Source organism: Gossypium hirsutum, chromosome A07 (genome assembly GCF_007990345.1).
Source record: "Gossypium hirsutum isolate 1008001.06 chromosome A07, Gossypium_hirsutum_v2.1, whole genome shotgun sequence".
NCBI classification, from domain to species: Eukaryota; Viridiplantae; Streptophyta; class Magnoliopsida; order Malvales; family Malvaceae; genus Gossypium; species Gossypium hirsutum.
The window spans coordinates 52,126,449-52,152,417 of record NC_053430.1 but is presented as its reverse complement, the minus strand read 5'-3'; the positions used below and the strand labels follow the sequence as shown (position 1 = coordinate 52,152,417).

General features: G+C 35.4%; 2 protein-coding genes across 2 annotated transcripts; one reads left to right on the top strand and one right to left on the bottom strand.

Moving 5' to 3' along the window:
- Positions 1–14,441: 14,441 nt before the first annotated feature.
- On the top strand, positions 14,442–18,000 carry LOC107898331 (ras-related protein RABB1c). The gene is made up of 6 exons (XM_016823848.2): positions 14,442–14,961; positions 15,358–15,497; positions 16,371–16,453; positions 16,640–16,844; positions 16,956–17,024; positions 17,640–18,000. Exons 1-6 carry the CDS (start codon positions 14,916–14,918, stop codon positions 17,730–17,732), a joined length of 636 nt encoding a protein of 211 aa, XP_016679337.1. The 5' UTR covers positions 14,442–14,915; the 3' UTR covers positions 17,733–18,000.
- A 2,359-nt stretch (positions 18,001–20,359) lies between these two features.
- On the bottom strand, positions 20,360–25,069 carry LOC121232275 (uncharacterized). Its single transcript, XM_041117960.1, has 2 exons — positions 23,874–25,069; positions 20,360–20,572 (listed from the first exon to the last, which is right to left on the bottom strand). Exons 1-2 carry the CDS (start codon positions 24,932–24,934, stop codon positions 20,467–20,469), a joined length of 1,167 nt encoding a protein of 388 aa, XP_040973894.1. The 5' UTR covers positions 24,935–25,069; the 3' UTR covers positions 20,360–20,466.
- Between the last annotated feature and the right edge of the window lie 900 nt (positions 25,070–25,969).

The following is a 25,969-nucleotide window of genomic DNA, read 5'->3' as shown; positions in this document are numbered from 1 at the left end:
AAAATGGTCTCATCCATACCCCCCTTGTTGCCGTGAGTTGAGGAAAGAAAACAAAAAAAAAATGTGTTCATTCTTGAACACCTTTGGCCGAATAGAGGAAAGAAAGGAAGGGGAAGAGCTTGAGAAAATCGGCTATGGTGGTTTGCTAGACTAAGGTATGTTTGATGTTGTTCTTGAGATGCATGCATGTTTTAGTAGTTGACTTGAGTTCTAAAAACCCATGGTTCAATTTTGTGGATTGATGATGATTTTGTGTTTTGCCATTGATGAGTGCTTGAGCTTTTTGATAGTTGTTGATGAAAAGTAAAAGATATGTTAAAGATTAATATGTTAAATTAAGGCTTGGTAAGCTAGCTATTAAGGTGAAATGCTAATGTTAGTATTTGATTTGGTAATAATCTGTTTGGGGACAGCAGCAGTAAGGTGATTTTGGAAAATCGCCATAATTTGTAGGAGTTGAATTAGAAGCTGAGTGAATTATGCCATTAAAGCTTGAAGAGTCTATTTTCTTACAAAAGAAACTATAAAAACAAAAGAGTTACCGATCTTGAGATATTTGAAGTATTGTGGGGCTGAGTCAAAATGACTACTAGATTCCCTGTTCTGTTTTTAGGAAATCATTATAAATTGTACAAAAATGATTATAAGATAAAATTTATATGCTTAGACTCCTTAATGAGTCTAGTTTCAAATGAGATCAAATACAACACATTTTGAATTCTGTAAAATGAGAAATTTGATTCGTAGTGAAGAGTGGTCAGAATAGTCAAACAGTGAAACAGGGGAAACTTTAAGAAAAATCTGGTATTGATTGGCCAAGCCAAAAATTCTGAAAATTTTATGGATGGAAGATATACGAGTCTATATTCAGGGAAAATTAATGGCTAGTGATTTGGAGTTTTTTAGCTCCAGTTATAAACAATTTAGCGACTACTGCTCGGGAAAACAGCTCGTAGTGAATATGTAATTTTGTTGTAAACATTAATGAAAACTTGCCAATGAGTTATTTATTGACTATTATAAAGCTTACTATAATCTATGTGTGTGAAGGTCAAATCAATATATATATTATTCTAAAAGTAATACTTGAATAGTCGATTAATGACTATTTTAAATTTTGTTGAATTTAAGCTCAAGAGCAAAAGGGAACTAGATCCGATAAAGGCAAAGAAAAGATCACTGAGTAGTCGAGTTGGAACCGTCTTACCCAACACAAGGTAAGTCATTAAGCATGTAGTTGGTACTATTTCAAATGGTCATAATGTTTATGTATTGATGCTGAATGGAATGAATAAATATACATATATATATGCATGTACGTATGTGATGATGAAATTGTTGAATGAAAAGAAAAGAGGTAAGATGTACTGAGTTGTTGATCTCAGCACTAAACGTGCGGGTATAACCATTTATGACCATGAGATTGGCGCTAAGTGCGCGGGATTAAATTGTACAGCACTAAGTGTGCGATTTGACTATGTTGCACTAAGTGTGCGAAATGAATATGATGCACTAAGTGTGCGAATTGACCATGCGGCACTAAGTGTGCGAGTTTGACTATGTAGCACTAAGTGTGCGATTTGATTACGTAGCACTAAGTGTGCGAGTTGATTATATAGCACTGAGTGTGCGGACTCAATATGCATTCGTGAATCATTATGGACACTATGTGTGCGACACTATTGAGTCGATCGCGGACAGCGGATCGGGTAAGTGTCTTGAGTACATGGCTAATAGGTGCTATGCTTATACTTGGTGTTGAGCTCGGTAAGTTTGAACCTATGTGACAACTATACTTGAAGTCACGTACATAAAATTTATCGTAGGATGGGTGAAAGGCCGTTTAGTCGTTTGATTGTAACGAAAATAAATTGATTTATGAAAATGCTTCAATGTCCTATTGATGAGTATATGGAATGTGAATGCATGAATTGATATGAAATTGAATCGATAGGTTGGAGGAACTATGGTATGGTTCGGAATGGATGGAGTAATTAGCCTCGTTCCATTTTGTTTTCTCTTGTGATAATGTTATTGATGGATGGTAGTGCATAGCTTATGACTTACTGTGTTATAAACTCACTCGGTGTTTCCTTGTCACCTATTCTAGGTTTCTTGGACACATCTCTTTTTGCGTGATCGGGCCGTCATCGAAGTCATCACACCGGATAGCAAGTTTTGGTACTTTCTTCTTAGTTGGCTTAGAAGAACATTTTGGCATGTATAAGCTATTACGTTGTGTTTGAACTTTGGCATGTAAACTTTAAGCCATGCGAAAATGGCACGAATGTTCGATTGAGTTGGATCAAGGGTAGGCATGAAATGGACCTAGTTACTTTCGTAACAGATGCTGGCAGCAGCAGTGTCATGAGATTGAAAAATCACTAAAAATAGTAGGAGTGGAATTAATTGATGAATAAATTATGTAATCGAAGCTCGATGAGTCTGTTTTCATGAGGAAGTAACGAAAAGATCATATGGGCAGTATATTAAGAGATAATCAGATTTTTGTGGGACAGGGCCAGAACGGTTTCTGGATTCCCTGCTCCGACTTTGGAAATTCATTATAAATTAACCAGAGATAATTAGGGGTCGTACCATATATGTATAGATTCCTCTATGAGTCTAGTTTTCATAGAAACAAACGGCATCAGTATTGAAGCCCAGTGCAGGGAGATATCCAAGTCGTAATGGGAAAAGGTCAGTGTAGTCGACCCCTGCAACATGGGAGACTTTGACTAATAAACTGTACTAATTGGCCCGACCAAAAATTCTAGAAAAAAATACATAGATGGGCACATGAGTCTAGTTTCTGGGAAAAATTACGAAACTGATTTTCGAGTTACAAAACTCAAGATATGATTTTTAAAACGACTAGTACACAGATTGGGCAGTGTCTGGAAAATAAATTTTATAAGGGGTTAAAGTCAGTTAACACCTCGTGTTCGACTCCGGTGTCGGTTTCGGGTTCGGGGTGTTACACATCAGAACAAAACTCTAAGCCATTGTCTGTACGGAGGTATTTTATCTGTTTTCCCTTCTGTTTTTCAATCATAATTTTCCAAGACTTAAATGCGGAAAACACATTGCTTTTCTGCTTCAGGAAAAACACCCAAACTTTTCTGGAAAAATCATCAATAAAGGTTAGCATATAATTAGCTCCACCTCTCGAAGGCACTCTGGATGGCCTCCACAGATCAGAATGAATATACTCCAACATTCCCTTCATGTTATGGATTCCTCTAGTGAATCGAACTCTCTTTTGCTTCCCAAAAACACAGTGCTCACAGAAATTCAGTTTGCAAATTCCTTACCCATTAAGAAGTCCTCTTTTGCTTAATTCTGCCATGCCATTCTCACTCATATGCCCTAGGCGCATATGCCAAAGTTTAGTAATATCATCATCTGACAAGGAAGAGGAAGCGGCAGCTGCATCACCAGTAACAGTAGAACCCTGTAAAACATATAACTTGGCAATCTTTCTCTGCCCTTTCATCACAACAAGGGACCCTTTGGAAATCTTTAAAACCCCACTTTCAGCTGTGTATCTGTACCCTTTTGAATCAAGAGTACTCAACGAAATTAAATTTCTTTTCAATTCTGGAACATGCCGCACGTCACTAAGTGTTCTGACAACTCTATCAAACATCTTAACTTTAATTGTTCCAACACCTGCGATTTTACACAAAGCATTATTTCCCATCAAAACAACACCTTCAAATACTGTTTCGTAAGTTGTAAACCAATCCCGATTGGGACTCATGTGGAAAGTGCAGCCTGAATCAAGTATCCACTCCTCACTTTCTTTAGAATCATTGACAGAAGCGACTAGAAGTTCACCATCGCTGTAGTCTTCTACAACATCAGCTTCACCGGAATTTTCTGGTTGTTTTCCCTTTTGATTCGTAGCCTCCCTTTTAATCTTATTTTGTAGCTTATAGCACTCAGATTTAATGTGCCCTTTTTTCTTGCAGAAGTTGCAAGTTTTACCTCTGTTTGAAGACTTCGATCTACCCTTAGATTTACCACGAGGATTCTGTTCCTGTGTCCTACCACGATCATCATCAGCATTCCGATCTTGTCTCCCACGAACAATGAGACCCTCTCCCTGAGAGTCGGGTTTAACCACAAGATGCTTCATCTTATCATACGAGGTTAAAGAATCATAAATCTCATCAACTGTGAGAGACTCGCGGCTATATAAAATCGTGTCTCTAAAGGTTGAATAAGACGGGGGCAACGAACAAAGTAGAATCAACCCTAGATCTTCCTTATCATACTGAACCTCCATGGCCTCCAAGTTTGAGAGAATTTCTTTAAACACTGTTAAGTGTTCGTGTACAGACGTACCTTCCTCCAAACGATGAGCATAAAGACACTGATTCATATGCGACTTGCTTGTTAGAGTTTTCGACATACATATTTGTTCTAGCCTCTTCCATAATGCAGCGGCAGTTTTCTCTTTCATCACGTCTTGCAAAATTTCGTTGGACAAATGCAGATGTAATTGTGTTAATGCCTTTCGATCCTTACGCTTCTTCTCTTCATCTGTTAATGTCGAAGGCATCTTATCTATCCCTAGCAGGGCATCCTCCAGATCCATCTGTGCAAGAACTGCTTGCATCTTAATTTGCCGCAACACAAATCTGGTGTTGCGATCCAACAGCAGAATTTCATACTTCAAAGACGCCATTACTGTGATCGAGATGAATAACCCGAAAGTTCTGATACCAATTTGTGAAAATAAAATAAAATAAATAAAATAAAATAAAATAAAAAACACACAAATTTTACGTGGAAACCCTTTCGGGAAAAAAACCACGGGCAGAGGAGAAGAAAATTCACCATGTCAAAAAATTTGAATCAAATACAAGAGGAATAGACTACGTCTATTTATAGGCTTGCAAATATTCTAGTAGGATTGAAACACCTTATCCTAATCAATATAAAATAGATGGAGTTTAATAAGGTTTAAAAACCTTATTCTAAAATAAAATAAAAGAAGTCTAGTTCTATATGGATTTTACTTTTATTTTATTTTCCATCGTATTTTATTTAAATAAGAATTTGGGTCACTTAATTCTAACAGAGTTAACCAAAAGTTAGAATCGAATGATCATGTGTCGAGTATGGAATCGTAGGGTCGAATTATTAATTGGAACTAATCTAAAATCAGTTAGTAAATAAAGAATAATGATTAAATTTCAAATGACTTCACTAATGAGCTTTGATTGAAGAAATGTCGGTGACCTTATGTGACAATTAAGCCAAGGAGTAGATAGCTATTTACCCATCTTTAAGTTTTGATTAGTGGATTAAAACTATCATAACTGTCCACTTTCACTCATTTTATTTTGGTGAACAAAAAACCATTGATTTAATATTTGTTTCGCTAAACATTTAAGTAGTGGGAGAGATGAATATGAGAAAAGAATTAGTTCATTATATTATATTTCTATTGCTCTTTATCTATTAGACTAAGGACAAGAACTAAAAAAAAAGGGGAAAACTAGTTTTGTTCTTTATCACTTTCAGCTCAAAATCCACAAGGTAAATGGGTTCTTTTTGGTGAATTGTTTTATGGATTCTTATTCCTTCAAGCTTAATTCAGTTTGCTCATGTTTTAATTTTTCTTACTGCTAAGCTTTATTCAAACTACTATCCTTATGCATTAGTGAATTAAAAGTTTGAAAATTATAATTTTCATTGTAGTATAAGCTTGGATATATAGATAACAAATTAGAAATGTGGTGAGAAATTTTGAATTAAGTTGGAATCAAGCTTAAATTATATGAACAGTTATGTGTCATTAAGGACCAAATTGTAAAGAATCTAAGTTGTTGGGAATAAATGTTATAAATTGGTAGTTTGAGGCCCCTATACTATATTTATGAAGTCAGAATAAGATTCGATTGGATAAATCGTGAAATGTTAGTGTTTCAGATATTAGGGTTTTGATGGACTAAATTGAATAACATGCATTTCATGTTTATTTGTGTTTTTATATTTAATAGGTAAAATTAATGCATTTCCGTAAATCGAATTTATCGAGCGTAGCTAAAAACAACATTGAGACATCTAGAGATAAAGGAAAAGCTAAAGTCATAGATGGGTAGCTATTCTAATTTGTGCTTACATAATTTGCTTTCAATATATATATATGCATAATTCAATATCCAAATAGAAATAAAGAGGATGTTAATGTTGCACATAACTGAAAGGTATGTATACACTTTACTATGTGATATGTTTGAAGTAAAATGAATGAATGTGTATATATGTGATTATTTGACATGCTAGTTGAATATATAAATGCTTCTCATGTGTTATTTGATCACTATTCTATTGGAAATATGTTATGTGATAATTGGTAATGGAAAATGCCCTATTAACGTTGCTAGATAGAGTTACAGGCATATTTGGCAAGCCATAGGGTTTTTTTTTATAAGTGAGAGATTCAACGCAATACGCATACTATATTGTGATAGTTCTCTAATATCTTGGGGGTCGTGAACATATCACCAGCTCAAATACTCTGGGTGTACAAGCAAATTCTGGTGTGGTTTGTGGAATCGATGCTTCTATGCCCAACTAGTGCTTCAATGCATGTGTTGTTGGATTGATCTGAATATGTGACACTCTACACCTAACTCGTTAATTAGATCCGAATGTGTGACATCACATTACGTTGCCGAAACAACTCAGACTAATACAACATAATTTCACTAGGTTTAATTCACACTTATCAATTGCATAACAATAAATTCATTTAATACAACCATTCACAAACATTCATAAGGTCGAAGATCTTATTTCATTTAATTACAGGGTTATGCTAAGTCAAAACCAAAGTTAGGACACGAATTTGAACTCAATTGTGAAAATTCTAGGTTAGGTCTCGAGACATGGGACTCCATGTCTCCAGACAAGCCATACTTTAATTTTGGAGATTTTTTTCTTCGATGATAACATGTCTCTAGACACTAAAGGATGTGTCTCGAGGCAAGTTCCCTTCTCAGGACAGACCTCTTCTATTTTCTTATTTTAGGTTCAATGTTTATATGTCTCAAGACAAGGGGTTCTTGTCTCAAGACTTGAAGCATGGTAAAACTTACTTAAGTTGGATGTTTTCTTGCCTTGAGATAAAGGCAACTTGTTTCGAGACATAGATGAGATTGTCTCGAGACGAGCTCAACATGTCTTGAGGCATCAAGCATTTGGCTGCACAACAATTTAATTTTTTTAGTCAAATAGTCTTGAGACATGCTCTTCTTGTCTCGAGACTAAAAATGCCTAAAATGCACATTTTCAAGTGTTCAAAACCTTACCATTTTGCACTTAAACTTGTCTAAAACTAACACCTACACAAAATCACCAATTCAACCTATCTAAACTCATTCAAACATCACCAAATCATAAATTTCAATTCTGTTATACCCCGTTTTATGTTTTATGTTTTATTATCATTAATTTTTTGTACATGAGTGAGTTATGGCCTAGTGGTTAAGATGTAGTGCAGCTTCCCTTGAAACCTAAGTTTGAATCCCCTAGGGTGTTTTTTTTTAAAAAATTCGGCATCCCCTTGGTCAACCCTTTCCTTGTCGCCCATTTGAGATGTCATATACAAATAACCTTTCTTCCCTTTTTCTCTTTATTTCCTTCTTTTCTCCTTTTTCTACTCCATTGTCCCCTTCTTTTCCTTTCTTCTCCTTTGTTTCCCTTACATACCATTTTGTTTCCTCTCTTTGACTAATGTGCCACCCCAAATAAAATAATCATTTTGTTTTCTTTTATCATCTTTTTCTCCAAACTACCACATTGTGTCACCCTTTCCTCTTAACTCCTCCTTTCTCTTCTTATTTGTTTTTCTTTTGTCGCTACATCTCTTCTTTTTCCATTGTTTGTATCACCGTGATACCACCTTACCATCGTCTACTTTCACTTCTTTTGTTCATCACTGCCCATTTTGTTCCACCATACATCACCATTGTTACCACCTTGCACCACCATTGCCACCGCCCTTATTCTTTTGCCACATTCCATGCTTATCCCTTTACTTCTCATTTCCTCTTCCTTTCTTTTGCCACTGTTGCACCACCACCGTGTCATTGTTGTGTCATCGTCATGCCGCCACTATCACCTTTCTTCTATTCTCTTTTGATATATTTTTTTATACCCAAATTCCTTTTGTCATCTAAAAATTCCTAATGAATATTCGTTCTTGATAGATCTTTATTTCGATCACCTATTCAAATATATCATATTATTTTAGTCATTTCTAATAAGTATAAAATTTTTGTCTAAGGCTAGATCGGGATGGTTTAAATCTCTACTGACGATTAATATAAAAAAAAGTCTCCTATCAAATCTATGTTAGAGTAAGTATATTCAAAGATTAAAATTCATTACTCCTTTCTAAATCTGTCAAAAACCAATTCTAAAAGTTTGTATTTGGTTATTGGAAGTATAGATCTAATACTTCATATCAACTCTAATATATAAGAGTGGTACTGATTCAAATCTATAAATCGTGGATAAGAGTAAGTATTTTCCTCCTAGTCTATAAATAAAACCTCTAGATATTCTTCAAGATTTAGTATGGCCAAATTTAACATGGTGTTGAATGTGGATATGATGCAGTTCAAAGCTAAGATCTACATTGTAAGAGTGTTAAGAATCGGAGTTAGTGTGAACGGAATTGCAATTGAAGGTATGGGTTCTAACCAATTAATGAATATGGATGTTCTGTCCATAAATATATGTATATATTAATAATAATATCCATATAAACTCTTGTTATATTTATGACTAATCGATTGCATATGTATTCATGATGAAGTGATCAATGAGTAATAAATTCTTTATTAAGATTGGCTAAAAGTAAATGCCCCTGATTTACGAAATTTGTAATATCGATCACGTGTCCAATGATATTAAATGATGCTATATTGTTTTGCATGATCTATGTGTTGGGAAATGTGCCTATATTGTAGTAAACATGTAACCGTTTTTATTTATTTGAACTATGAATAAATAATTAAAGTTAATTTCACATTTCACTATAATGCTTTTTGTATTTATGTCTTTAATATTTTGTATGCTTAGGGAAATTGTGACATGCAAATATTAGCTCATTGATTGTCTAAAGTTCAAATTGAAGATAAGTGGCATTGTAAATAATGTTTACATTGTGAGAAAGACAACTTACTTCAGTAAATAATCTAAATGAATCCATAATCCCGTTAAAGAATCAAAGTGAGCATTTGATTCAAATACTAAGAAGGATTATTATGTTGTCTACGGTTCCAATGGGAAAGATGGCTAGTCTTGGCTATTGAAGCAGTTGACTCCATGAGTAGAGACATAGATATATTCATTGGTAGAATGATACATTGGACTGGACCTAAGATGAATTAATTATGAAACTGTTTGTGAATTAATTCACTTGTGACTTTCATGGTATGATTTACCTAAATCCTGAGTTAGTCACTAATCATGCGTATGTAACTCATCTACTTTGATATAAGGGGAAGCTTATGCTCTAAAGATGATCAAGCCCACAGCCAATATGTTAGGTACATGACTTGTGTATAACATGGCTTTACTAGCAACAATAGAATTCATAGCTCAATTAAAGAGTTAATGATATCCTCTCATCAGCATTATGTGGATTGATAAATATGAAACGTTGCCACGGATTGCTTGTTCTCGAACTAGCAATTTATTACAGTCATTTGCTGCCAGTGATCATGTTAAAGACTTTGGGAATAATTTAATTGAGTCGATTTATTCGATGTGGAATTAAAATAGGTGGTCGTGAGAATTGTTCAACTAGAAAATTTAATTAAAGAATTTTCTTGAAAATTTAATTTGGAAAATCTAAGTGATTTTTGTAAAAATTAATTTTGATCAAGTAAAATTAAATTAATCAAATCAATTAAAATTAATATAATATTTTTGGAAGTTAATTTCAAGTCAGACAATTGGGCCAATGGGTAATTGAACTTGAAAATTTGACCTGAGATCGTAAATTGGGCCCAAGAGTCCAAAATCGAGATCAAGACCCAAAAACTTGTCAAACTGGGGCCGGTATATGAAACCGGGCAGACAGTTCAACCAGTGGTTAGATCGGACCAGTCGGGGTACTCATTGACCCGAATCGAATCGGCAGCAGCCGAATCAGCTCGGGGTGCCGTAAGGGTGTTGCACTTGCACCATCAGACAAAGTGGTGCCGATGGCTGCAACAGTGACGTCCCGATGGCCGGTGACGATTGGTCATTGATGGTTGAGCACTGAAAGAGTTACAGTCTTACTGGAATTTTACTAGAGACCTTAATTTTAGAGTAATTAATCCAAAAATAATATTTTTTAATAATTTAATATTAAATTTAATTTAATACATATCTTAATAGTATTTTATTAATTTAATATTGAAGTGATTAAGTTTAATATCTTAATACTATTTTAATAAGATTATATTAAATTTAATCTAATATGTATCTTGATAAATATTATATTAATTTAATATTAAAGTGATTAAGTTTAATCATAGTTGAACTCTTTAAACTCTTACTATATAAAGAGAGTCTTGGGTCATTATTGACACACACTTGAATTCAAGACAAAGTTGTAGAGAGAAAATTCTCTGAAGAGATTATTTCATAAAATTTCTAAAGATATTTTTTTGATTTGCAACTTGACCCAAAAGTTGAGAGAAATTACAAAATTACCCTACTAGTAATTTTTGTGAATTTTTTTTGATTCGAAGCCAGCCCACACTTGGCAGACGTGAGCTTGAGGATAGCAGAGAAGACTACTCGGTCGAAACGTTCATCCGAGAAAACATCAAAGCCAAAATAAGAAAACATGGGAGGTCCGTCTCGAGGCCAATCTCGAGACTTGAGGGGCTTTGCTCGAGACATAGACCCTAAGATTTCAAGACATATCTACATTGAAGTAAAAATCTCTAAAATAAAAATAGGTTTGTCTCGAGACATGGAACTCAATGTCTTGAGACACAATGTTGAATTTTTTCAATAAATGTTTGAATTCGAATCCTAACTATATTATACAGTTCTTACAACCATTAAATGCATAATATGTGATTAATGTGCATTCATTGAATTGATTTATGTGTATATGTTAATAATGTATGGGAATTTATTCACTTGAATGTCATGTTACTTGTCAGATTGAGTTTGTTTTATTTTCTCTAGCAACGTAATGTAATGTCACATATTCAAATCTGACAATCTGATCAGATATAGGATGTCATAGTTTATGCTTAATAAAATAAAGTTATTGATCTGACAATCCTATCAAATTTTGACTTAACTAAGGATAATTTATTGTTTCATCTATTGTTTAAACAATGACTTTTTAGTCCTTTAAATTTAATTGTTATGATTATTTTCTCGATCACTTTTTTAACTTTTGTAATTAATCTTGCTTCCTATCGTGGTTATTGCATTGTACATTTGTAATAGCTAATTTAAATTATTACTTAAAAATTGTTACATTTATTTAATTTATTTTTGAAGTATAAATTGAAATATGTGATAGCATTTATCTATATTATATATTAAATCCTTTATTGAGTTGATGTCATGAATCAGACAACAACTCAATTAGGTAATGAATGAAATATAATTTCTTTACAAAGTAAATTATATTTTTAAGGTGTTGTTTTTTTTATATATTTTTTATATACACACACATGTATAATAATATTTGAACCTAAAACATTAGTACGTGGAACATCAAGATTTTCAACTTTCTTTACCATTTCAACTAAACCCTCGTTTATTTCTTATATCAATTTTTATAAATATATTTCTTACATAATTTTGATTTTCAACTGCATCATTATTGTCCCATAATCTAGTAAATAAAAAAATTTTCTTATTTTGTCAAAAAAAATTCTTATCAAATAATTATTTTTGGGTAAATTACACCCAATGTCACTCAACTATTTGTAAGTCTACATTATTTTCACTCAATTACAAAATGTTATAAGTTGGCCATTGAACTATTTGAAAGTTACAAGTTGGTCATTGTCCTATTAACATTGCAACGGACATTAGATTGGGGACCGGTAAATTTACAATTTAGTCATTCAACTGTTAGTAACCTTACAATTTGGTCACTCAATTTCAAAAAGTTACAAGTTGGTCATCAAATCTTAGTAAGTTTATAAGTTTACAATTTGATCACTTAATCTTTGCACCATTACTTCCTAACCCGAGAATCCAAACAGCATCAACAACTTAAAGCCCAAACCCCTAGCAAAGCCATCGTTAACCCCATGTCTCACCTCTATAACCTAACCAACTCACCAACTTTTCATTTTTAGCCCATTTACCATTTTCCCTTCAACCAAAACCTTGACCCAAGAAAATTCACAATCAAGCTATTCACACAGCTACCCCTTATCAGCAACCAAATATCACAATAACTATAATCAAAGTAAACAAAATACTAAAAAAAAGGCAAATGCAAAGAAAGAAAGAAAGTATATTGTTTCAACAAGCCCTAAACAAGAACTACATAAGCAAAGGGATAATTTTTTTTTAAAGAGAGAATTAAAACATAATAAATGAGACTCAAACGTACCAAATTCAAGTATGAGTTAGTTGCAAAGTTCCAAGTGACGAAGGCTCAATCTAAAAGATCAAGAAGAAATTTTCATTGAGAAGAGGAATGTATTGAAGTTTGCTGGCCATTCGACACAATTGATAGAGATCAAAAAGCTTCCCCATTAGGGCTTCAAGTTTAAATCAACGAAGTTTCATGCCATTTCAAGGAAAATTAACCATAAAGTTGAAAATGAAGAAAAAAACTCTAGTATTTGTGCTTTTTGCCTGAGGAAAAGGCCGGATGATAGCGATATTACTGAAATACAATTGTTAAGAAGGTCCCTAATACCCTAAAACTTTTAAATAGTTCAATGAACAACTTATAACTTTTTTCAAAATTGAGTGACTCAAGTGCAAACTTTCTAATAGTTGAGTAATCTTAAATGTAATCTACACTATGATGAATCATTATTTAATAGTCACATGATAGGAAATGGACTAGTAACAAACTTGTAATTTTCAAATAGTTTAATGATCTGACTTATAACATTTCAAAATGTAAACTTGTTAATAATTTAAAGATATAGTTTTTTATTTTTTTTGCTTAAACAACAAAATGATACCTAAACTATATTAGTTTTCCCAAATTGGTACTTTTAACTTTTTTTTTTGTTAGAACTAATACCTAAACTATAAATTTGTTACTAATTTTACCCCAACTGTTAGTCCCTTTAGAAAAAAAATTCAGTCAATCACAACTTGCCTCGTAGCCATCTATTTATTTTACCCCAACTATCAATATAATAGTGTTGATTTTACCAGATTTCTTATATTTTCTTCTCATCAAACAATTTTTACTAGATTTTCTTATATTTTCTCATCAACCAAACACCTAGAAAAAATCGATTGCTTCCTTGTACAAAGCTTCCACCGTTTATCATTTTCAAGCTTCAACTGCTTTTACCATCTTCAAGCTTCCAGTCTTCTTCTTTCTTCATCTTTTTGTTTTGGGGGTGTTTCCATTTTATAAGTTTTGTTTGTTATTGAAACATTAATGGAATTAAAAGGACAGATACTAAAATGGTGTTGACCTTTGAATCGAGTTAAATAACAAAGAATCAATTCAAGCAATAAAAAGAATTGAGTCAATCAACAAAACAATCAATTCAAGTAAGTAAAGAATCGATTTAAGATAACAAACAATCTATTCAAAAGAAACAACAATGCTTTTGGTGCTCAAGCAAAGAAAAAAGAGAGCAAAAGAAAATGAGCCAAAAAATGTTGGCGTTTGAATCGAGTTAAACAACAAAGAATCGATTCAAACAATAAACAATCGATTCAAACAACAAAAAGAATTGAGTCAATCAACAAAACAATCGATTCAAATAAGCAAAGAATCGATTTAAGACAAATCTGTAAACTGATCTCAATTACTTTTTTCTTCTTCAAAAAGTGTTTTTTTTTTGCGTGATTTAGGAATCCCTCTATCATTATATGAAAGTGAAGATTTGACTCTTTTTTTTATGCATTCTCTCTAATTAAAGATTTTTTTGAGTTTTCACACCATTGTATAAAGAAAGAATCGGGTGAAGAAATAAAAAGGCTGGAAGCTTGAAGATGGTAGAAGCAAATAAAGTTTAAAGATGATAAAATGGTGGAAGCTTTGTACAAGGAAGCAATCGATTTTTGTTGGATGTTTGGTTGATGATAAAATGTAAGAAAATTTGGTAAAAATGGTTTGATAAGAAGAAAATATAAGAAAATATGATAAAATCAACACTATTACATTGACAATTGGGGTAAAATAAATAGAAATTTACATGACAAGTTGTGATTGAATGAATTTTTTTTTACAGGACCAAAGTTTAGGTAAAATAGGTAAGGACTGAATAATTGAGGTACCAATTTAAAAAACTAATATAATTTAAGGATGATTTTGTTGTTTAAGTTTTTTTTAAGTATTCTGTTAATAATTCTTCGTGGTTAAGATAACCGACAAACTGCCTGTTGCTATAGAAACGAAGGGTGTTGCGTTTCGTTTCCTTCTATTATTATTATTATTTAATTGAAATAAAAGAATTGCTGTGTTAGAAGGAAGAAAAGAAAGAGATCATTGATCACTCTATTACTTTTTTTTCCTTTCAAATTCTCTTTTAAGAACATAGAGTTAAATACTTTTGTTTTAGAGGAACTATTTTTTCCTTGTTTCTTTTGCTTTTTAGTGATAAAATTCGATTTTTCTTGTTGTTCATAAGATCTGGCCATTCATTTATAAATCGTAAGTAAAAAAGGTCTCAGATTTTGGGTATTTGGGGTTCTTACTAATACGAGCAGAAGAGATGTCCTACGCTTACCTCTTCAAGTACATTATCATTGGAGATACTGGTAAGATCCCTTTCCTGTTTTCTTTCGAATTTTTTTTTTCTTTTAATTTGAATATGGGTCTTTGCTCTTACGTTTTTAAGTTCTGAATCTGCTAGGAAATTAAAGCTTCTCTAGAGGATTTTTTGTTGACACCGTAAAATTTTCATCAATTTTATTTTTTATTTGGATGAAGCCATTGGTTTCTATGACTTTTCTTAAGATAAAAACACAATCTAACATGGAGTAATGGCTTTATTTAGCATGATAATGTGATAGCATTCAAATGTCGAGATAATAGTGAAATTGCATTCCGGTGAACATTTTTGCATATGATATTCAGTTTGGCCAGTTTTGCTATATTCTTTTACCAAGAATATCATGGTAGTGCTATCTAGCATAAGTATTTTCCTTTTGCAGGAGTTGGAAAATCATGTCTTCTTTTGCAATTCACCGACAAACGGTTTCAGCCTGTTCATGATTTAACCATTGGTGTTGAATTTGGAGCCAGAATGATCACTATTGAGAACAAGCCAATAAAGCTTCAGATATGGGATACGGTTGGTTTTTCCTTTTCCTTGGCTTTCAAGTGTTCTCAGTGTAATGTGTCTGTATGTGTTGTTATATTGCACAGTGATTCTCTAACAAAGTATCAAAATGGTGTGTTGAAGGTTCAAAATTCTGCCCGTCCTATAAAATTATGGTATTCCAGGCTTGCCGGTGTATGACCTTGTCTAGGTCAAACTTTCATGTTAAATGGATCGTAATTGTACATTTAATATCAAATTACTAGTCAATCTCTGAAGAACACAAGTTCATGGTTGATCTCAATATTCATAGGACTGATCCATGTTATCATGGAAAAAATGCATTATAATGCGATAAAAGTACCATGGAGGCCCCTGTAATAGGATTCAAATTGCATTTTGCCCTTTCTACTAAAAATATGGGCAAATTAGTCCTTGTATGTTGGATCAAGGAGCAAACAGGCCATTCTGTTCAAAGTTTCATCCATTTCTGGTTTTTGTATGTCAACATGATGTACACATGGCACAACACACATCATTGTCTGGTTATTCCATTAGGCACACGCATTTTAACAGTACAAATAGATTATATTTTCAAAAGAAATGACTAGTTTACTCTTTGATATAATGTATAGGGACTAATTTGCCCATTTCTTGAGTAGAGGGGGCGAAATGCAATTCGATGCCTAGTACAGGGGCCGATATGGTACTTTTACCATTACAATGCTTTTTAGTAGGATAGCAATATCCCTTGATTATACCAGAGTCTTTGGTGGCATTTGATCGTAGTGGTTGCTATGTCCATTGCAACAAGCTTTCTCACTTAGTCCCAGCTTAAGATATTTAAAATGTGAAGCATGTTTTTTCTTTTCCAGTTAAGGGGCTGAATGTACTTTGTTTTTCCAGGCAGGCCAAGAATCATTCAGATCTATTACAAGGTCTTACTACCGTGGAGCTGCTGGTGCACTTTTAGTTTACGATATTACTAGGTGCTACATTTGTTCTTTCCAGAAGTTTGAGTTTAGCCAATGAAGTTACTTAAGCTTTAGACGATTGACCTTTTTTCTTTTACATTCTTCAACCTGCATATCTTATTCATAGAAGCAATTTTATCTGCGCTGTTGTACTTGGCTGCAATAATAACACTTTTACATCCTTGTATGATTAATAATCAGGAGGGAGACTTTTAATCACTTGACTAGCTGGTTGGAGGAAGCAAGGCAGCATGCAAATGCAAACATGACTGTCATGCTTATTGGCAACAAGTGTGATTTGTCCCATAGAAGGGCAGTGAGCACAGAGGAAGGTGAGCAGTTTGCCAGGGAGCACGGACTGATATTCATGGAGGCTTCTGCAAAAACGGCTCAAAATGTTGAAGAGGTTATAATTTTAGTTCTCTTGTTTATGTTTATGATTTCTTGAGAATGCTTTATAGCACGAGTATAAATAAGCTTTCAATCACCTTAATTTATAACAAGAAAATTTTTGCAGGCATTTCTAAGCACAGCTTCGAAAATCTACAAGAAAATCCAGGATGGAGTTATTGACATATCAAATGAGGTTAGCTTTGTCTGCTTATTTTTCACTACAATTTCTACCATCTCATTATATCAATTATCAAATGATTGAGTTGAACTCACCACAATTTCTAATCTGCATCCTCAGCATATAGAATTTATTGGAAATTGGCTTATGCCTCTTAAGTAGAAGTCATAAGAATTAGATTGGCCATGTTCTTTTAAGCTTTGCTTGGTAGAGTGAAAAGATAATTTGAAGGATGGAAAATTGGAGTTAGATGAATAGAAAGAAAAATATATTATTTGATAGGGTTTAAAAATAAGGAAAGAAAATGGAAGTTTTTAATAATGCATAATTTTGAACTAAGTTACATCTTTCTAATTTTCTTTTGTCTTATCATTTCAATATGGAATGATTTTTTTTTTATCTATTAGGATGGAAAATGTTCATCTTTCACTTTCATTTCTTACCAAGCATACTAAAACAATATTTCCGTCCCACTTTCACTCCCTCTTCCCATCCTTCAGCTTTCGATTCAATCAAGTACACCCTTAAAGTTTTAGGACAGTGCATCAGTTGCTTTATAGGAAATCATTGGGAACATGAATTGTTTCAAAGGCAATGATCATTATATGTTTTTAACCCTCTTTATTGCAGTCTTATGGCATAAAAATTGGACATGTAAGTCAAGCATCTTCATTTGGCGGTAGAGATGGTAGTGCTTCTCAACCAGGCGGCTGCTGCAGCTGAATATAAAGATGATTGCTGAGACTGTCGTATGTGCTTTGTTTGTGGATTTGATAGGTTTGTTGTACTTCTGCTGTTGGATACTTTTTCCTCGTATTGTTTTTACAATAATCATCCATAGGTATTATTGTTAGATTTATACATTTAATTTATTTCTTTCTGCATATGTTTTTTTTTTCTTGCTGTGGAGAATAACAATTGACATTTAACATTTTTTTATTAATTTCCACCAATATTTGTTTAAATATACCAACATATAGATATTCACTGATCAACATTTTCCAATCAATTCCATCTCTTTTCCCCATTTCTGGTCCAAAGGATAGGGTTTTAAAAGTCTGGGATTTAAACCCAGATGTTGGATGGTATTTTTTTCCTTTTCTGGACATATAAATATATATACACCATTACTATTTACCCCGCAGAATGATATGAAATAATTTAGAATTAGAATTTGAAGGAGTTGGAGTTGGAGTTGTTTTGTCGGTATAACTTATGATTTTAGAGTTTATTTGAGAATTGAATAATTTTTATTTTTATTTTTTACTTTGGACGTTGACTTTGACTTTTTGTTTGATTGCATTAATAGGGTTTACTACATGACAAACTAATTAATTTGTTTTTCTTTTTCTTTTTCTTTTGATAAAAATGTGGAAACTAAAAGAAGCATAACAAACAAACCAGCATGAAAAATTTTATATTTACTTTTATGTTAATTATATTTAAAATATTATATATTGTGTGTTGTATAAAAATATTGTTTTTAAATGATTAAGTTTGATATTATTTAAATAATATTTAGTTTTGTGTTACATGCTATTGTCAAAATTTTATATATTTTGATAGGCTAATAATTTGTTTTATAAAATATTTCATGATATGCATGTTACTTTTCTGTAAATTTATATGCATGTTACTTTTCTGTAAATTTATATTTCATATTATGTTTGTTTAATGTATCTTGTTTTATATAAAATGCAAAATTTTTTACTTGCCTTCAAAAATATGCAACCTCATATGAATTATGATTTTGTACATTATATGTGATTTTAATTTTAATTTATAATGTGAAATTATTTCACATTTACTTATAGCATATGCACAATCAAATCAATAAAATTGAATTATAATTAAAGTTTATTGTCTATTCCATATTAAAATTTACGAATTAAAATTTATATGTAATTATAATATTCATCTCTTTGTTTTAATCTTTCAAATTTATTACAAAATATAACATAATAGCAAGCATATACATACATACCATTTATAATTGCAACTATGCAGCTTAATACTAGATCAACTTATATTGTCTAGAGAAGTTGTCCCTATAACCTAATATGTAGATTTAGAGTTTTGAACCAAACAAGTAAAAGTAATAGTTGAAGGAGACATGTTTATGGTTAAATATTAGAATAAATAGGAGTGTGCGGTAATGAAATGATATTTTGACTTTGCAAACCCATTTCTTTTATGTTGAGATATATGTGAGCCACACACTTGAAACATTTGACTCTTTCACTTTTCTTGTATTTTAAATGTTGAAAACAATTAACCAAAGAGGATAAAAGCAGCCATTTATTGGCCCTTGCCATTTAAGAGAAAACCCTCGTTCCAATTTCAACCTCTTTTCTCTCAAAATCTCATAAATCTTTCAACATTTTCCTTCATTTTTGTTATACCTCTCGTGGCCAGACAGAAGGCCACCAAAGGGATAAACTCCACCTGCTAACAACCGAAAGACCACTAACAACTTCACCTCCAGTCTTAACCATTCAAATAAGTGGGGAGAAACCATTCAAGGAAGTTAATCATTTGATTCCTTCAAGAACGTGATCTTTTGTTAAGAACATGATTTTCTTGGTCATCAAACTTCACGTGGGTTCAACTACTCCATACTACCAAATCAGAATAAATTAAAGGATTTATTCCATCCCAAACATCATCGTCTTATCAAAGACATCCATCCTACACATTTGAAAATGATGGTTTGATGGAAAGCGCAACATGTCAACACCATCTTGCACGGAACCTCTGCCTATAAAATCTCCCAAAAGACAATGAAGAAGGGATGGTATCTTTAGCAGACAAAGCCTATACTCTACCAACTTACTTCTAGTGTCACGGACTTAGAGTTTTCCCACGCGATCCGTGCGGCCTTAGGCAGTTTCTCTGCTCAAAACGCCTAAGTCAGCCTAACTTGTAACAAAAAAAGATTCAGCAGCAAAAACGCCCAAGTCAACTTCACTTGCAACAATAAAGGATTCAATAGAATTCCCTTAAGATTTTCACGAAGAACAGCGGAAGAACGAAGTAAGAACGAGCCTTGAAAGATGAACAAAAGCAAGAACACTTGAGAGAAAAGTTTGAGTGAATACTCTCAAAATTCTTATTAATAACTCAATGAATATACAATGAGCAAAGAGGTCTCTATTTATAGTTGAGCCTCACAGTATATCAATAGCTATAATTAAAAGCTGAATACAATTAGAACTCTAAGCTTACATAACCAGCTATATACAAATAGAACTCTAAGATTCCATAATTATATCTTCTAGAACACTTCCCATTTCTATCAGGCTCTTGAGATGGGCTTTTAATCTTTCAAGTCACCGGGCCAGTTTGGTTGGGCCAGTTTGGTTGGCCTAAATGACCTCCCTCGAACACGATGGATCGCACCAGTTTGTCATGGTTGCGAGCACCGACGCGCAACCCATGACATTCTCCCCCACTTGTTCTAGCGACGCCCTCGTCGCATCCTCCTTATGGAACTGGTCAATCTTCCCTTGGAACTGCCACAATGCCTCAGCAGGTTCCCAACTTGCTTCGCTATCAGGAAGTCCCTTCCATCGAACTAAGTACTCGTGCTGTGGTCGATGGTACTTTCGTCTAATTACCCGATCTGCCTCAATGTTTTCTACTTCACGATCATACGAGACTTTTACCCCCATCGGTGCTCGTTTGGACTTGCCTCGATTCGGATCTTCTTGATCCTCATGAAACGGCTTAAGCATGCTTACATGGAAGACTGGGTGTACTTTAAGTTTTGGTGGCAACTCCAGCTTGTAGGCCACCTTGCCCACTCTCTTCACAACTTTAAATGGCCCTTCATACCTTCGCACAAGACCCTTGTGCAAACCAGTATATCGTAAAATCAAGTGTAGTTTAGCAAGGACTGAGTCACCCACTTGAAATTGTACATCCCTTCGGTTCTGATCGGCCCACTTCTTGCTACGCTTACTTGCCTTGTGTAAACAAGCTTTAGCCAAGTCATTCTTCTCTTGCCAATCTTTTGCGAATCTATAGGCTGCCGGATTTGGTCCTGTGTAATGTGTCACAACAGCGTTGGGTGTGAGTGGCTGTTGACCCGTCACTATTTCAAATGGACTTTGATTCGTGGTCCCACTTTGCTGCAAGTTATATGAAAATTGGGCCACATCCAGTAACTTTGGCCAATTCCTTTGTGTGGCACTCACATAGTGCCGAAGATACGTCTCCAACAGTGCATTTACTCGTTCAGTTTGCCCATCGGTTTGTGGATGCATGCTCGTGGAGAAGTTCAAATCTGAGCCCATTGACTTGAACAACTCTGTCCAGAACCGACCAGTAAATCGACCATCTCGATCGCTGATAATAGATAGTGGCACTCCCCAATATTTCACCACGTGTCTAAGGAATAACCGAGCTGCTTCCTCAGCAGGGCACTCTTTGGTCGCTGGAATAAAAGTCGCATACTTTGAAAACCTGTCTACCACAACAAGAATACTAGCAAACCCGTCAGACTTAGGCAAACCAGTGATAAAATCCATGGATAAACTCTCCCATGGCCTTTCTGGGACTGGCAGGGGTTGAAGCAAGCCGGCTGGAGTCTTTAACTCAACCTTGTCTTGTTGGCACACTAGACAAGTTTTCACATAGGTTTCCACATCAGCACCCATGTGAGGCCAATAATAGCGATCCTCCAAAAGGGCCAAAGTGCGATGCATTCCTGGATGGCCTGCCCATTTCGAGTCATGACATTCCTTCATGACTTCCTTACGGAGTTTCCCATAATGGGGCACATAGAGGCGGTGTCCATGAGTGTATACTAGCTCCCCATCAAGCCAAAATCTTCTTGTTTTTCCCTCCTTGGCAAGCTCAATCAAATTTTTGGCCGTAGGATCATGGGACAATCCCTCTCGAATGCGTTCCAACAAAGAGCCATCAAGTTGACTGATTGCTGCGAATTCCATCTTTCGACTAAGTGCATCAGCAACATTGTTGGCACTTCCTGGTTTATATTCCATTGTGAAATCAAACTCTGCTAGTAAAACCTGCCAACGAGCCTGCTTGGGAGACAACTTTTTCTGGGTTAGAAAGTAACTATTGGCAACATTGTCGGTAAAGACCACGAACCTGGAACCCAATAAATAATGTCTCCATGTGCGCAAGCAGTGTACTACCGCGGTCATCTCTTTCTCTTGGACCGTATATCTACGTTCCGTCTCGTTAAGCTTTCGACTCTCGAAAGCAATTGGGTGTCCATCTTGCATCAGTACTCCCCCAATAGCATAATCTGATGCATCTGTACGTACCTCGTAAAGCTTCGTAAAATTCGGCAAGACAAGTATGGGCTCCCTCGTCATTTCTTGCTTCAATTGGTTGAAGGCCTTCTCGCATTCTGGATTCCAATCCCATACCTTCCCCTTCTTCAACATGTCCGTCAAGGGAGTGGTAATTTTAGAGTAGCCTTCGACAAAGCGGCGATAGTAATTTGCCAATCCAAGGAAGGATCTCAACTCTGTTACCTTGGTTGGAGGCTCCCACTCTGAAATGTCTCGAATCTTATTTTTATCCATTCGGATCTTACCGCCTCCCACAATGTGGCCTAAGAATGACACCTCTTGTTGGGCAAATGAGCATTTCTCCTCCTTGACGAACAGCTCATTTTCCCTCAAAGTCTGGAACACCTCCCTCAAGTGTCTTACGTGCTCTTCAAGCGACTTGCTATAGACCACAATATCGTCAAGGTAAACAACCACAAAACGATCAAGAAAGGGTTGAAGTACCTTATTCATTAGGGTGCAGAATGTAGCTGGAGCATTCGTGAGTCCAAAAGGCATCACAAGGAACTCATACGAACCGTACCGTGTCACACAAGCTGTCTTTGGTTCGTCCCCCTCGGCTATCCGAACTTGATGATACCCCGATCTCAAATCTAACTTGGTAAACCATCTTGCACTACCAAGCTGGTCGAACAAATCTGCGATAAGAGGAATAGGATACCTATTCTTCACGGTGATCTTGTTTAGAGCTCGATAATCGATGCACATTCTTAAGGAGCCATCGTGTTTCTTTTGGAACAACACTGGCGCACCATATGGGGATTTGGATGGTCTAATGAATCCCGCATCCAAAAGTTCCTTCAATTGTTTCCGCAACTCTTCTAATTCTGGCGGAGACATACGATAGGGGGCCCTTGCTGGCGGCACCACATTGGATACTAACTCAATTTTGTGGTCCACCTCCCTCTTGGGTGGCAAACTTTTTGGCAACTGAGCAGGCATTACATCTTGAAATGATTGTAGCAATTGTCCCACTTCTTTCGGGGTCTTACTAACAAACTCAACGGTCTCTTCGATCTTTAAGGTGGCTAAATATGAGACTTCATTTCTCCGTACACCTTTAGCAAACTGAATTGCTGATAGTGTTTTTCCCTCAAAGCTTCTCTTCCTTGTCACTTTCACCATGCATTGATGTTTCGCATCTGAAATCACCATGTAATTGCTCGAAGGGGCAATAAGAGCTTTAACCTGATCAAGGAAGCTTAGTCCCACCACAAAATCATAGTCATCAAGTGGTATTACCTTAATGGATACCTTCCCTGACCAATTTTCGAGCTGAAGATCTACTCCCTTTGCAACCCCCTTGATTGGAATACTTTCCGAGTTCACTGTTTTGATCCGGCCCCCTTCATTATCTATCTTGAGGCCTAGTTTACAAGCAGCCTCCTCAGACATGAATAAATCAGAAGCACCTGTGTCGACGAGTGCATTCAATTTTCTGCCGGCCATAATGATGTCTACAAACATCAAACCATGGCTCATTCTATCTTCGACACCCCCTAGTATCGATCCAAGGTTGTTATCCTCCACATCGGACTCCCCCTTTGCTTCCATAGCCTTGAGAGCGGCCTTCTTTGGACAGTCCTTGATCATATGTGGACCCTCACAGTGGAAGCACCTTATAGGCCCACTCTTTCTCTTGTCCCAAGGTTTCTTACCATCGCCGTTCCTAGTGGGCCTTTCTTTATCTCCCCCACTATTACCCTTTAATCTGGGTTTAGAAGAATTGGAATTGTCTTTCCTCCCACCAAATTCAGCAAGTGATTCTGCTACTGACATAGCCTTGGTGAGCTCTTGAACTCCTCGACGCTGCAACTCTTGCTTCGCCCACGGTTTTAATCCGTCCATAAAGGAAAAGAATGCCTCTTTCTCCCCCATATCTGAGATTTGGAGCATAAGCTCGCTAAACTCCTGTACATACTCCCTCACAGTGCCTTGTTGCGCAAGCCGACGCAACCTTGCCCGAGCCTCATCCTCGGCATACTCTGGGTAAAACTGTGCTTTGAACTCACATCGAAACTCCTCCCATGTTTCGATTTCAGACCCACCACGTCTCACATCAGTGGACCTACGACGCCACCACAACAAAGCAACGTCAGATAAATACATCGCAGCAGTAGTTACCTTAGTGACATCCTCCGTGATGCCTTTGGCACAGAAGTATTGCTCGATTCCCCACAAAAAGTTGTCCACATCTCTTGCGGACCTTGTTCCCTTAAACTCTTTTGGCTTGGGAACATCAATATTGGGCTTGGGTGCGGCAGCCGCTAACCCACCATTGCCCAAGGCAACCTTGTAGATTGTGAGTTCACCCTTGAGCTCCGCAATCTCTCCCTTCAAGGCCACCACCATAGCCTCAATGGCATCATCTCTACCAGTCAACTGTTTCATATTATCCGTCACATACTCTTTAAGCTGCTCCTGCATGGACTGCAGTCCATCATGGAGCCTATCATCAACGTCTTCCACCCTCTCCTTGATATCCCCCATTGAACTCTCGAGAGTGACGACGCGATCCTCTAAAGCAGACAATATGTCCCTTGAGCGACTGGCTTTCCTAGCCCTCCCACGGGTCTCCACTCCCTCAACTTCTTTTGACATCTTTCAACGGTGGCTTCGAACCTTAGCTCGGATACCAACTGTCACGGACTTAGAGTTTTCCCACGCGATCCGTGCGGCCTTAGGCAGTTTCTCTGCTCAAAACGCCTAAGTCAGCCTAACTTGTAACAAAAAAAGATTCAGCAGCAAAAACGCCCAAGTCAACTTCACTTGCAACAATAAAGGATTCAATAGAATTCCCTTAAGATTTTCACGAAGAACAGCGGAAGAACGAAGTAAGAACGAGCCTTGAAAGATGAACAAAAGCAAGAACACTTGAGAGAAAAGTTTGAGTGAATACTCTCAAATTCTTATTAATAACTCAATGAATATACAATGAGCAAAGAGGTCTCTATTTATAGTTGAGCCTCACAGTATATCAATAGCTATAATTAAAAGCTGAATACAATTAGAACTCTAAGCTTACATAACCAGCTATATACAAATAGAACTCTAAGATTCCATAATTATATCTTCTAGAACACTTCCCATTTCTATCAGGCTCTTGAGATGGGCTTTTAATCTTTCAAGTCACCGGGCCAGTTTGGTTGGGCCAGTTTGGTTGGCCTAAATGACCTCCCTCGAACACGATGGATCGCACCAGTTTGTCATGGTTGCGAGCACCGACGCGCAACCCATGACACTAGTACTTAGCCGTCAGACTCTCTCAACCTCATCCTTGTAATCTTTGGCTTTCCGTCCCGATTGGACGAACCAGCCTCCATTGACACCACCACATCCTCTTCCTTTCTCCTTTATTATATCAAGGTATCAACAATTTTCATGTAAAATGACTTCACAAAAACCTCTCTTGAGCCATCCTCCTTATCATCTTCATCATCCACTCGTTTTAGGTTTGAGTTCTATTAGGGAAACACCAAGCTATTATGAAAAGGTATGGTTTTTGGTAAGAGTTATTAATTTCTAGCATTCTCTTCACCTCAATTTATATTTGGAAGCATATATTTGGTTGTTGAGCCATTTATATGATTATTTAATGTTAGTCTCTTATGTTGATATGCATCCATTTTTATTTTG